Source organism: Aspergillus karnatakaensis (genome assembly GCF_047715665.1).
Source record: "Aspergillus karnatakaensis strain CBS 102800 unplaced genomic scaffold BJY04scaffold_13, whole genome shotgun sequence".
In the NCBI taxonomy this organism is placed as follows: Eukaryota; Fungi; Ascomycota; class Eurotiomycetes; order Eurotiales; family Aspergillaceae; genus Aspergillus; species Aspergillus karnatakaensis.
In genome coordinates, this window is record NW_027395725.1 from 194,321 (window position 1) to 207,814 (window position 13,494).

Sequence of the window (13,494 nt, forward strand, 5' to 3'; positions counted from 1 at the left end):
GAGGTAGAGTGTGTATAGAATTCACTATCAAAGTGGGGTTTCTGTCGAGTAACATGATGCGACGATGGATGCGGAGCCCTAAACTCACCCTCCAACCGTTGACTATCGCCACGATAGACTTGCTATTTAGCTGATGCCCTCGGCATGAGCGGTATCTGTTCCTCTCCCTCTTCCTCTCGGTCTGTCTCATAACCCTGGCCATGACCAAGACCATCCATCTCCCACATAGCTAACCCCCTCCTCCCGCTCCTTCTTCTCCATTCCACCCTTCCTATCCCCGAGAATCAAACACTCACACTCACATCCCTCACAGACGCTCCCACACCCCTTCCCATCCTCCCCACCAGCACAAACCCACCAAACCTCCCCCAAACCCCTACTCTTGAGATCCAACGCTACTCCACACCCCCCGCAAACAACACCCCTGACCAACATCTCCCTCCGATAAATCTCCCTCCCATACTCCGCCCTCCGATCCATAACCTCGCGATTCAACAAACAAAACCCGCATTTACTACAAACAGTTCGATCCTCATACAAATCAGCCAGGAAGATCTCCCTTGCACGATCTGCATTCCGGCCATCAGTGACAGAACATATACAGGGCCCGTGCCCGTGGTTCCTAATTTGGGTTTGGGCACATGATGCGCAGCGGGGGCTGCAGAGGGTTATGTGGTGGGATATGGGCGGGTTGCGGGTCCAGGATTTTGCGGAGCAGGTCTGATGGTTGTTGATTAGCATTTTGCGTCTCTGTGGGTTTTTGTGAATGGGTACAGAGGACGGGGGGTCAATAAAGTGCATGTGGTTGGTTTACGTACCTTGCATATCTGCAGTCCGCAGCCCCAGCATTCGAGCTTTTTGGTTCCGGTGCAGGTTAGGGAGCGGAGATACTCAGACGCTGATGGTGATGATGATGCTGAGGGTAAGAGTTGTTTTTCGGCTTGGGGGGTTGCTTTGGGAAGAAGGTGCTCTTCTTCCTCGGTTTTGGGTTCGGGTTCACTGTCGAGTGTACCGGGGCCTGGGGATGTGAGGAATCTAGAACCTGGGGTTGAAGTGGTAGTCGGTGGCTGCAGTGCTTTATGGACGGCTTTTGAAGCCAGAGCTAAGTTGACGGCGTCAGTGTGATGTAGATGCTGGGCGATGTTTATCAGGATGAGAGGGGTTCCCAGGGCTTTTATAAGGGGTGTCTTGGGACTGTTGGTATCCTTGAAAGGCACTGTCTGAATATACCACGAGGACATAGTTTTATGTAGCTTCTGGTATAAACTTGTGGCTACTGTCGCCGCTGATATACTTATGTCAATGGTCCGTTGGTTGGTTGAGTGCCAGACGGAGGTGAGCTTCTGCTTCGCAGAGTGTGGCAGTAGCATAGCTACCCCACTCAGAGCACCGCTCAGTGCGTGTAGAGGAAGAAGCACAATCTCGGATATCACATCTCTTACACTTGGTTCCGGGAGTCTAGCCCAGCGCCTGGAACGAACGCGGTCTTCGTACCATGCTGCCGCACCGAACCCTATGCTTGAAGTCGACATGATACCATAAAGTATCCTGATAGATGTTAGTAGCCCTACACTGACCCTTATAGAGTGTAGACATGGGTAAAGGAAGAAGGACTCACACAATTGCAACGCCCATATAGTACTTGAATTGCAGACCCTTGCACACCGTCTCCGCATACAGCGGCTTATCCGGCTCAATACTCTGCAACCTCTGCAAGAGCATCAACTTGCGATCCGTCACGACTGCATCCAGCGGCGGTGGAATTCTCTCGCACTCCCCCTCCGTCATGCCATAGTACCCTGCCTGGATCGCCGAAGCCACGATTATGGATACCGTAATCGCAGCATCGACGATCCCGACAAAGAAGAGTAGTTTCTCCGGGCACGCAAACATAGGAAGCCACATGAAGAAGTTCCAGAAAAACGCCGCCGTGCCCTTATGTTTTCACAAACAGTTAGCTCAGCTCAACTCATCGCAGTACGAAACTCAATACGGCTTTGGGGAGCGGGCTACCATTCTCCCAGCAATTCTCTCGCCGGCAAGAATTGTTTCGCCTAACGGCGGCTTCAGCAGAACATCTGCATGTTCTCGAAAGAAGTAAAGGTCTGCACTTCCGCTATTACTCCACATGCCGAGGGGTATGTGGCAGACGAAGCGGACGGTGGCTGCGATGGCCCGGGCAATGGCCATGGTTAGGGCTGTGGGGTCTGGACATATAGTATTGTGCTCATCACTTTCGCGACTCGAGGATATAGGAGCCTCAGAAGTATTTAACAATTTGTGGGCATGAGGCTACGCGGTGTGCCCCGCGAGGCTGAGTATCGTGGTCCGTGCAGTTATACGAGCCAGGCGCTTGGGGCAATGAAGAGACTCGATAGGCAGATACGGGTGCTAGCCCATTTGGTTTCGAAGGTTCTTGGTGAGAATGGGCTCTCGCATTCATTGTGATTGACTTATTGGAGAGCTTGGTTGGTCCTTTCATGAAGGGCTTGGGCCGCTCGGATGGGACACAGGCACGATGCATTGCAACGACATACAGTCAGAGCCCCTCATGCAACGGCCCCATAGGAACAGCGATCCGACCTGACGTAGGAGTAGGCTTATTATGCTTGGGCTTTCGAACACTGATCGAACCTGGTCCTTCCAATTCTTGATGAGGATCGTTAGCCTAGAGAAATGAGGGTGTCGACTAGAAGGCTCGCAAGGACAATGAACAGGCGCCCATTTAGATGAGAGAGCTAGAGAGACCCCGGGTCTCTGAGAGTATAGCATGGGCTCGAGTTTAGTAGATTCATCATGCCGTGATACTCGAGGAAAGTCCATTCAAACCCCAGGGTTGATTCTGAGGGCCAAAGAACCAGCCTTAGGTACTAGGAAGATGGCCAGTCCCTGAATAATAGCCCACCACGTTGAGTATCCGGAAGCACACTTACGCAATCAAGAGATGCTAGGCATTTCCATTCTCCTGCATCATAGCACCGATGAAAACCATAAGAACAGCGGCGTAGGCTATAGAGGAAGCAAAAACGGCCTCAACAGTATTCAAATACCAGGCCATAAGAGTCCCAAAAGCCAGTACACAGCCTGTGGTAAGACCGAGCTGCAGGTGTAGATCCCGTTCGAGCGCAAGGAGCCACATCGGCCCAATCAAGAAGGTACCACCTAGCAAGGCCCCTGCAATCTTCGACCATAGTGCCCTCTTGCGTATTGCAGCTCGCGTTGTACCCAGGGTAGTTCCACCGCCCCAGTCTCCGTCTTCCCAAGGCCCCGTGGGTATTGCATTGTCTTTGAACTTGTCACTGAAATCACTCGCTGTTTTGGAGGCTCGGAGCATGGCGTCGGAGAGAAGGTGCTCCTCGTGAGAACGCTCTGCGGAGGCAACGAAGGGATCGTTCCAGTGGCCGGAGTATTTGGCCATGCATTCTAGGTCTCGGACGGCTTGGACTGTGGAAATCGATCATTTATCACGTTAGTAGGTTGCGATTGACCAGGTCGGCTCTGACAGGCGCACTATACTGTCTGAGGACGCATCCCAGGTCTCCCATATTATTGTCGGACAGGAAGCCCTCAGGTTTGAACTGAAGGCTCACCGTGCGGTCAATCAGTTTTGCTTGGAGGAATCGCAGATACATTCGGTGGACATCGGCAAAGTTGATACGGTAGCCATAGTCGCCGTCCGTCAATGGCTGCTTTCGTGACCAGTTAGACGACCTAGCAGCGTATAGGTCCAGGGAGGAAGGTGAGGGCGTCGCCGTGTCACCAGATCCATGAAGCCTTCTCGGTGGAGATAGAGGACTTTCTTCCATACATTAGCGTCTGATGGAATGTCTTGCATTGTTGCTACCATGGAAGAGTAAGTGTTGATGCGAGAGGGGAAGTCGATATTCCATCGGCAGGTTTTACCGCGCGTCTCAGCTCGGCGCCAGAGCCTTGTCTTGTGGTGTTGCTAGCATGAGCTGAGATTCAACCCACTTTATACACTGTTGTCATCATAGTTGGCAAACACCCGGTACGCGCTGCATCTACTGCATCTATTTGATGAGTACTGACACATGCCATTCAGGCGAGGGATCATACTCACCATGACAACTGTCTCCGAGACTGAGGATCCAACTCTCCACCCCAAGCAAGACACAACTCCTCCTCGAATACACCTACCCGCCCCCCAAAACCCAAAGTCTCCGGTCCACCCACTATCGTCACAGAAGGCAGTACAGTAAAATGCTCCTAATGGCCGAGAAGATGCCCAACGGGCTCCGCATAGACACCAAAGACGAATGTAAGGTTGAATTGAAGACTACGAGCAACGAATTCATCGTCTGGTGCCCTAACGAGCACATTGCTACCCGCCTATTCAAGACCCTCGAATTACCAAATATGGAGCAGCAATCCGAGCTCCAGCTCAATGGGAATAAGACCTTTGCTATTTTACTTAAGGCCGAGTATGGATACGAAGACTGGTACCATTCCATACTGAATACTCCTCCCGCACCAAAGGCGTGTTTGATTGAGAATAGTGTCCAGGCTCTATTGAGGAAGTATCGTGAGATGCGAATCCGGAGGAACGGACCTAGAATGTTTCATGCTGCCGTCGGCAGTTCATAGATTTATGGACTCCGAGGTGACATTGGTATTGGATTTTTAGCTTAAAGCTACTACACTTCAAGAGAGTTAATTGGGAGGAGAGGTGACATTTCACATCCTCTCTTACATTCTCTCTTCTCTGAGAGAAAAAACCAGTCTAATATACAAAAACATGGCCACTGACGCCAGCTATGTACCGTACCGTATACGCTGAACCCAATTTATACAAGAAAATCCATCATCATAACCCATAACTGCAATTCGTTCCACATCACGCTTATAGGCTTTCTTGAACATCATCCCAAAGCCCAAAAACCGGTAAATCCTCAGCCATATACAGCAGCCCATTATCCGACAAAATCATATCAGAGAGCGGTGTCTGGCCACCCCCGCCAGGATCAGCCCTCATCCCCGAGGGTATGGTTCCACCGGGTGAAAAGCCGATAGGGATCCCGGTTGTGGTGAGCGTGGAGATTGCAGAGTCGTAGGGGAGAGCACCGGGGTTTGCTGCCGAGGCTCCGCCACATAGAGCGTCCCAGATGCTGGTGTCTTGAGGGGCGGGGGCGAGGGTGAGGTCAGGTTGATTTGTAGGGGTAAGGGACGCTAGTAGTGCGGTTTCAGCTGCTGCAGTCGGGAGTTTCCCCGGCGACACCTGCGGGGTTCGAATGCTTGATTCCCCCAGTCCCTGTGGACGGGCAGATACCCTATCCACACCGACAGTTCCTGCTGGTGTGGGCATATCACTAGCAGGGCCGGGCCCAACCTGTCCGAAAAGCATATCGACCTGCCTGCTCCGTCTCTCCATCCAATTCTTATTCCGTCTCGTTACGTACTCCTCAACTGCGGCACGGAGGTACTTGATAATCTGGATGTAGCGGCAGGAATGTGGATCGTGAGGCACGAACAGCTCGAGGAATTTCTCTGCCTTGTTGAGGCCCTCTTCTAGCGGGAGGAGGTTATCGTAATCTGCGAAGAAGGCTGCGCCGAGGACGACGGCGGAGTTGAAGACGGAGTTGATTAGGAAGGGGAGTCTGCGGGGGAGGTTGGAGTAGCGGGATAAGCCCTCGATGATGTTGAGGTTGCGGATGGCGGAGTAGACGCAGGCGTCTGCGAAGAGGGAGAGGCGGGATGTGCCGTTGCCGGTACTATTTCGGATTTCAGGGGCGGTAGAGGTGTCTCTTTTATTGCGGACGTATTGCGAGACCCAGAAGATGAGGAAGGGGCGGGTGAGGAGGATGATGGACCAGTAGTAAGAGCCAAAGACGTGTGCGGCAGCGAGGCTTTCTTCGAGAGATTTCGTTTCCAGTCGCTCAGTTTGCATTTGGAGGAAGGTTGGGAGGGTTCGAACCCAGGTTCGATGTTGGTTTGAGATGTTTTCTGCGACGGTTATGGAGACGACTTGGCGCATGTAGACTTCTGTGAGGACGCGCTCGAAGATGCGGCAGAGGGAGACGACTGTGGTGGAGATTTGCTCTTGTGGGATGTTTGAGCCGCGCCGGATTTCGTCCTCGCGGAGGTCGTAGTCGAAGTCAGAGGTTGCGGGGGGCCGGCCCAGGGATGCGCTGAGAAAGAGGTCCATCATGCGGAGGCTTTTCCATACGCGCTCTCGAGCTCGTCGTTCTCGCGCAGTGAAGAGGGAGTTTGCGTCTTTGCGATGGATGCCTACTGCGTATGCTGCGCGTAGAGCGATGCCTAGGTTCATGAAGGCGCCATTTCGGCGGCATGCGCCAAGCATATACATGGATATGAGGACATAGGACTGGATGGTATATAGACTGGGTGTCTCGGTGAATGCTGAAAACGCCAGTTGCCGGCCGCTGACAAAATATTGCTCCGCGAGAGTCTGATTTGTATCTGATACCTGTGCCCCGATTGCGAGAACCAAGTAGAATATCGAGCTGACTGTATCCTCGTCCCCCGATGGGTTCCCGATCCAGTTCGAGAGCCGCGGGTGGAACTCTTCGAGATCAAACAGGTCTAGCAACGGACTCGTCGCAAGAACATACTGTCGAGCCAGCCGCTGCGCCTCATCATCACTCGGAGGGTCAATCAACGGACCCGTCTGCGTAGTCGAGCTACTCTGAAAAGCCTCAAGCATCGAATGCCTCGACGTATCCTCCGTAAACTCACACCTTCCAATCGACAAGCTCACAATGCGCCTCACACTCTGCAAGAACGACAAACTCGCAGAATCCCCAATGTACATAAACTTCCCCTGCCCATCCCTAAGCAACCGCGCAACCTTCGGCACCGGCGCCGCCCCATCTTTATCATCCGTAACCTGCTGTTCCAGACTTGCGCTTGGATCCTCGAGCGAGTTGAGCAGGTGGTCCATGGCCGTTTGCCGTTGCGGTGTCGGCACCAGGTGTTCGCTGAGCAGCATCGCCTCCTTCGGATCATTGCTGGGTCTGAGTAGTCGGGCTGGCTTATCGGAGAAGTGGCATTCGGACTCCTTGCGACGCTGCACGCAGATCGTACATGGCTGCTCTCCATTGCACTTTTGTTTCCGGCGCTTGCAGCTGTCGCATGCCCGCCTGCAGCGGAGTCGGGCGCTAGGAGCTGTGCTCGCTCGAGGCATATTGCGCTACCGCGTAATATATTATTCAGACGTGGAATCGGCTTATTTTGGGTGGGAAAAGTGTGCGGGCAGCGGTCAACGCGGGGAAGTGGTGCGGCGACGAGCGGAGGTTAATGAAAGCCAACTGGGCTACCCATGAGCTGCGCAGCTTGACATTTCTCGCTGAAGGTAGCTTTGACAGCGTACAATATGTGTCGTTACTGTTTTAGTAGGGGAGGAGATACAATTTGAAGCTTGATGTGGTTCGGAGCTTCGGCATCTTCCCCAGACTGCTTGAAGTTATCGGGATTCTGTTGCTGCCTGAGGCTGAAGGGATCGACAACCGACACCTCAGGCACTATTTATATACATGCCACACTCCTGGAAGAGATGTTCGGTAATGCTGTTCAGTTTGGCTATAGATGCAGCACATCTGTACAGTCCAAGCACTCACTATGAGCTTTCAGCAGCCATTACTCCGGCCGAAAAGAAATAAGCCTCCCAAACGTATCCGCCGTCCCCCAAATCCCATGTCGCAACCCCGAAAGCTGCACAATCTGACTATGATCCACAAACAGGTTAACATCAATCCCAAACTCCCTGATATACCAAGTATAGACCTGGGGATCCGCCGCCTCAAACATAACGCGCTCGGCCGGGAGCTCCTTCATAATCGTCGACACGACATCTGTCCTCCACGACTTCACATTCTCCGTAATCCCCTCCGATTCAATCATCAATCGCTCCACACCGGCATCCAGAAATTTCTTGCCTAGGTTCACTAGTTTCCCAGGATCAGATGTGCCGAGGGACTCGAGGTCAGCGGCTGAGGTGTCGCCGCCTGCGCCGAACTGAATGCCTAGTTCAGGTTTGGCTTTTAAACCGTAGGAGTGGACTTTGTCCACGAGGCGGAGCCAGTCATCTTCCGGGATCGAGAGGAAGCCGGAGGATAGTTCGATGACGTCGAATCTAGGAGTGGGTTAGGGTTGGTCTGATCGTGAGATTGGGTGTATGTCAAACCCGAGATCTTTGCATTTCGTGAGGTATTTGTCGAAGACTGCGTTGGGGTCTGGGTGTGTGAGGAGGTGTTCAGCCCATCCACCCTGTTCAGCTTGAGTTAGTGGATAACCAGCGGATAGAGGTGATGGTGCTCGCACGCACTGTTGAGACATAGACGTCGTGTTCATGCGCAAGGTCAAGTAGCTCCTTTAGTTGCTTCTCAGGAAAGAGGGAGAACGAGCCTCCGGCAAACTTGAGTCCGTCGACATGTGTGCCCATCCTGTGGTTGGTATATCAGAATTAAGTTCACTATCAACTTGGATACGACAGCACTTACGTCTCAAGTACATCAGCTAGATATCTCTTGCCCATCACCTACATCCAGAGCAGTGGATCAGTGACCAAAACTAGATATTGATACTAAGTATGGCACATACCGTATAGTAAGGCCCTCTGATCTCAGTCACCCCCTTCGTCCTAGGCTTCTTTGGCCGCGGATTTGACCGTGCAAACCCAAATCCCTTCGTTCTATCCTGAAGCAGAGTGGTAACTTTCTTCGAGGCTGGCGCAGTCGTAGACAAGCTTTTGCTCCATACTGTAGGTGCAGCAGCGCCTTGAGCTACCGAGCCTAGAGCCTTTCTGGACGAGAGTGCGGCGGTCCGAGCCACAGGGGAAAGCATGCTGGTTACTTGGCACGTGGGAATTTAAAATTACAAGTGTGATTAAAGCTTGGGTGAAAAGGTGCTAGAAGTGGTATAGTGAGGGTGGTAGGATTTCGAAGATTTGTAGTTTGCAAGTATGAATTGAGAAGGGCGTATACAATGGAGCAATTGATCTGATAAGGTAGGTAGTTATGCTCTGTAGGTACCTAAGGTAGCGAAAAACGTGCTTCATCATACGTGCATCATCAGTTCCTAACAGATGACTCGGAAGCTTTTTGCTCCTGAGATTTACCTCTCTCCATACTCTGTACGGAGAACTGACTAGATGAAGTCAAGATGGCGAAACTTATGAGTATGATGTCATGGAAGCATACGTGCCTGGACTGGAGCTACATCTTAGCATCTGAGAGCAATATAAGACTTCTAAAGCTGGACTGCGGTGCAGGTGCGCAACATATCCTCGAAGAGTTTGAGGTTGACGGTCGAATAACTGAGATTCCGTAGACGGGGGTGAATGGTACCTACCTACCTAAGTAAGTATGTTGTTAGAGCAGTGGATTTATGCAATTGCATAAAATTGGAGATCGGCTTCGGATGTTCGGGGAGGCTTTAGCTTCCGGAGCCGGCGGGAATGGGGCAGATCTGTATTGTAAGGTACGGTAAAGCCATACAAAGGAGCTTATGTGGATTCCTTTTCCAACCAAACTGTCTTGATCCCTCTACTACCCCGGAGTATGTAGGATGACAAGAAAAATGCTTGACACTGTAGAGCTCTGATGCTGTTGGATGTTGAGGTTTGCGGCAATTGAGAGACTCAGCAAGCCTCACCTGTAGTAGAACTAGGTAGTTTTATTTTATATAGGGGACGTCAGTCACGCGACATGTTGAATACCTCCCAGGCGGATTGGAAATCTTAAGGTTTCTTTAGGTGAGAGACGCAACTCCTTTGCCTGAGCTCTTTGTCTGCCAGATACTCCGTATGCACAGACCTTCCAGAGTTTGGAAGCTGCGTCGAGATCCTAAAGTTATCGGTACTTGTTGGCATGACCACCAGTCGCTCGCGTGACCAAGGATCGTCCTTGAGAAGGCCAAGCCGATTCAACTCATCTACCATGGTGATCAGCGCTGAGCTTTGCATACTATTGGAGTAAAAGATGATGCCGAATAAATACCCTCCAAGTAAGCAGCTGCGAGACAAAGAAACAACCTCCGAACAGTGAACACTGAACACTGAACTGGAAAACGAGCGGAGTGGTGGGATCGAGATGTTCGTCGATCGCTGCGATAGAAGAGGGATTATGAGATTATCTGGTCTCTCTTTCTGCTACTATCCCGAGGTCGCGGGGTACGCTATGCTCTTTGAATGTTGCCAGCAAACCTCAAGGCACAGCAATCATCAATGAGCAGTGAGCACTGCCGGTAAATGTATCTGCCTTACCAGCCTTGTGGGGACCGTACGAACTCCACCCGCATGAATCAGGATTCAGGATTTCAACAAAGCACTGGAGCCAGACTCCAGAGTACTCCGGAATACAACTCCAGTGTTGCACACTGAAGCAAATTCAGTCAACAGGTTTTCTAGGGGATGAGATCTAAGATGGTGGCATCCACCTCTCTGGTAGAAGAAACCTCTCAGAGTACGCCATCGTTTCAGCACACTAAGGAGGAGAGCAAAATGCGGCATGGCGCCCCCCGCTCCAGTACAGCTCGTACACCTTAGCCTTTCTTACCCAGTTATAGTCTGTTATACAGTACCTGGTGCAGGCCTTACAGGGCTTTGCCAACTTTTAATAGGCGGCCGCCAGGATCTATCAGCAATGACAGGCCCATTTCCAATCTTCCGGATCATCCGGCTGTTGGTGCTCGTTTGTTCATCACACGAGCCTTTCAAGCTGGCTCCACTACGAGAACGCTTGTAACCATGGGAGAGAATGAATGAAGTAGACCGACCGGGCCTCTGTAGGCTGACCATATTTTGGGTATCCTTCCCCTCCCACCTGCACCTGGCTCCTGGCCACATAAAAAGAAGGAACCAGCTGTCCAGCTTCCACGTACCTTGATAACCATCTCATCGGGCATCACTCAACTTCTAGCCTTCTGCCTTCATCAACTTTAACTTTATCAACAGTGCCGGCGGCTCTAGCGAGGGGTGCTTAGGCGCTGAGGTGTACAACTCGCAACCACTCCCGTATGTTTGTCCCCGGGGTGATGCTACGTCCAACTCCCACGTCCCTCCTTATTTGATTCGGTTCACACCCTCCTTTCCAAGGTCGCTCGAGCAATCTTCGACTGGGTGGAAGTTCTCAATTCTGCATCATGGGCGCAGGCGCATTTTTGGAGCCCTTGGTGGTTATTGTACTTCTCTTTGGCGGCACTTGGATCAATCGCTCGGCCGGCTCGTTTCCCTCAGGGTCTCGTTTGCGGTACAACTCCCCTTCTCGTCACCGGGGAAGCTCTCCTGACTCTTTCAAGTCGGGTCTCTCCACTCCGACCTCCAAAGATGGTTTCCTGGAAAGTCGATCTTCGTCTCCGTCAAACTCGAGCTTCGGTCTTGACGCCTGGAGGTCACGACGGATCGGGCTTCTCTCATGGACGTGCAACGTTATTTCTCCAAATACTGTAGTCTTTCAGGATCGTTTCCTCAGCCGCTTGCTACAGAAGTTGCCGTTCCTGGCTGAATGCTGGTACTGGGCGTTGGTGTACTGGGTAAGGTTCTCTCTGTCCTTGGGTCAGCTTTGCGCGGGAAAAACTAACTTCGCGCGTGTAGACCTACCAGCTAGGAAGAGCATTCACAGCCGTAACTCTACAAGAAGGGACCGTCGACGTCGCGAGGAAACACGCGTTGCAGCTTGTTCGGATCGAACAGGCTCTCGAATTGTTCTGGGAGGTTTCCATACAGCAGTTCTTCCTTCGACACCCTCTGCTCATGACATGGACTAACTGGATCTATTCCTTCATTCATATTCCTGGCACCATTGCATTCTTGGTTTGGCTATATTATTACACTATCACTAGGAACCGGTTTGATGAGTCCCAAGCAGGCAAGCCTCGAGGTGTGATGAGTGGTTCGCCTGCTGGGCCGCTTCTATACCAGGCTCGTCGGCGAACTATGGCCGTGTGCAACCTTCTCGCATTCGTTGTTTTTACTTTGTGGCCTTGCATGCCACCTCGTCTCTTGAGTGACGAGAATGTAGAAGGGCCGGAAGGCAAGCTGGCGCGCAGCTTTGGGTTCGTGGATACCGTGCATGGAGCCAAAGGCGCTGGAAGTGTTTGGACCGAGAACCGCTTTTGCAATCAATATGGTAAGTAGCCTTGGCCCTGACAACATGCCAGCGGGTACTGACAGCAACCGCTCTTCAGCTGCAATGCCCTCGCTACATTTTGGGTATTCTCTGATGATTGGTCTCACCATCATGACAATTCCTCTACCGGCCCACCATCGCGTATCCAACAGACTCCGTATCGGCCGCTTCGGGCTCCGTATCCCAGCATGGCGTCGTCTGCTCTGTCTGTTTCTTGGCTTCGCCTATCCTGCCATAATTCTCGTCGCAATTATAGCAACCGCGAATCATTTCATTCTTGACGCCGTTGCCGGTGCGTTGGTGTGCACTCTTGGCTGGAAGTTCAACGGCATCCTGCTGAATCTCCTGCCTGTAGAAGATTACTTTCTCTGGGTCGTCCGGATACATAAACCAGAGCCGGCAGAGATGCCAGAAACATTGGATAGCGGCGGGCGGTCCGTTGGAGAAACGGCAGACTATCCTCCCTTTCCATAAATATATGTGGCCCATTGAAAAGGCCTTGACATTGTGTTGTTTTTCAAGATACCCTCCACTTTGCTGCCATGATTGTTACTTTATCACCACAAACCATTCCTCCCAACCTAGCACATATCCTTCGAGTTTCTCTTTTCCCTATCTTTAGCAGAGAATCTGTATGATTAGTGACTGCTTGAGAATACTAATATGATAATAACCTTTGGCGTCACTTGCTCGGTATCGTACATACTTATTGCACGAACCTTTGTGGGCAAAGGGCCTGTGAAATCAATATTGCCCCCTATCTAGCTTTCATCAAAATTAAAGTAATTCGTTTTACTCTAACAGAGTAAGGCTTGCTGTCTTTATCTGAGCCTGCGACTTTATTTGCGACTGGTGCATGAAGCTCCAGATGATGTCGCAATGTACCCTATTTAGCAATCAATTCACATTTTATACAACACACATCTTTTGGAGCTCTTAAAATTTAGCTCTCTACATAAATCTGAGAAGCACCTTTTCAATGAATGAGCATCATGGCTGGACGACAAACAACAGTGAGGATGTTGGTGGTTGGAAGTTGCTTACATTTCCCACCGATTCTCAGGATCCGGCCGCTGTATGGAGACCTCCGTCATTTTTAACACAGGCATCGACTTCGCATCAGAGCGTTTCTCAAGCTAAAGACTCATTAATAGCTACATACCTAATATCTGTGACTTGTGATAGTTCCGGTGTCTCTCGCCATCGCGGGGTACGGTATAACCGCTCTCTTTGCTCCCGCTCAGGCCAGGTTCTTACATACTTTCGCGCTTTGCTATAGCGATAGGTATGCGACCATCTTCCTAGTTCCAGAGAGTCACCTTCTCTAATCATACTTCGCAGATATCGGTTGAACGAAAAGTATTTCATCACGACTCTCTTTCAGCTTTGT

General features: G+C 51.3%; 4 protein-coding genes across 4 annotated transcripts; 1 reads left to right on the forward strand and 3 right to left on the reverse strand.

Annotated features, from left to right (window-relative positions):
• Nucleotide 1: 1 nt before the first annotated feature.
• Nucleotides 2–1,720, reverse strand: BJY04DRAFT_184098 (uncharacterized protein). Its single transcript, XM_073710562.1, has 3 exons — nucleotides 1,619–1,720; nucleotides 819–1,548; nucleotides 2–720 (listed from the first exon to the last, which is right to left on the reverse strand). Exons 1-3 carry the CDS (start codon nucleotides 1,633–1,635, stop codon nucleotides 187–189), a joined length of 1,281 nt encoding a protein of 426 aa, XP_073573488.1. The 5' UTR covers nucleotides 1,636–1,720; the 3' UTR covers nucleotides 2–186.
• Nucleotides 1,721–2,947: 1,227 nt separating this feature from the next.
• On the reverse strand, nucleotides 2,948–3,835 carry BJY04DRAFT_216025 (uncharacterized protein; the record flags this gene model as incomplete). The annotated part of the gene is made up of 3 exons (XM_073715619.1): nucleotides 2,948–3,444; nucleotides 3,512–3,689; nucleotides 3,761–3,835. 3 exons carry the CDS (start codon nucleotides 3,833–3,835, stop codon nucleotides 2,948–2,950), a joined length of 750 nt encoding a protein of 249 aa, XP_073573489.1.
• Nucleotides 3,836–4,861: 1,026 nt separating this feature from the next.
• On the reverse strand, nucleotides 4,862–8,820 carry BJY04DRAFT_226387 (uncharacterized protein; the record flags this gene model as incomplete). The annotated part of the gene is made up of 7 exons (XM_073718404.1): nucleotides 4,862–7,168; nucleotides 7,519–7,522; nucleotides 7,619–8,110; nucleotides 8,162–8,244; nucleotides 8,303–8,420; nucleotides 8,478–8,515; nucleotides 8,578–8,820. 7 exons carry the CDS (start codon nucleotides 8,818–8,820, stop codon nucleotides 4,862–4,864), a joined length of 3,285 nt encoding a protein of 1,094 aa, XP_073573490.1.
• A 1,991-nt stretch (nucleotides 8,821–10,811) lies between these two features.
• On the forward strand, nucleotides 10,812–12,789 carry BJY04DRAFT_22767 (phosphatase PAP2 family protein). Its single transcript, XM_073718684.1, has 3 exons — nucleotides 10,812–11,508; nucleotides 11,570–12,104; nucleotides 12,163–12,789. The coding sequence occupies exons 1-3, from the start codon at nucleotides 11,119–11,121 to the stop codon at nucleotides 12,576–12,578; spliced, it is 1,341 nt and encodes a 446-aa protein (XP_073573491.1). The 5' UTR covers nucleotides 10,812–11,118; the 3' UTR covers nucleotides 12,579–12,789.
• The last annotated feature ends 705 nt before the right edge of the window (nucleotides 12,790–13,494 follow it).

What these genes read in the sequence shown, in the direction of transcription:
- BJY04DRAFT_22767 (XM_073718684.1), top strand. Translation starts at nt 11,119, where the DNA reads ATGGGCGCAGGCGCATTTTTGGAGCCCTTGGTGGTTATTGTACTTCTC. An exon ending in ACTGGGCGTTGGTGTACTGG is followed by an intron (nt 11,509 to 11,569) that starts GTAAGGTTCTCT and finishes TCGCGCGTGTAG; the next exon opens with ACCTACCAGCTAGGAAGAGC. An exon ending in CCGCTTTTGCAATCAATATG is followed by an intron (nt 12,105 to 12,162) that starts GTAAGTAGCCTT and finishes ACCGCTCTTCAG; the next exon opens with CTGCAATGCCCTCGCTACAT.
- BJY04DRAFT_184098 (XM_073710562.1), bottom strand. An exon ending in GCGGACTGCAGATATGCAAG is followed by an intron (nt 721 to 818) that starts GTACGTAAACCA and finishes AACAACCATCAG; the next exon opens with ACCTGCTCCGCAAAATCCTG.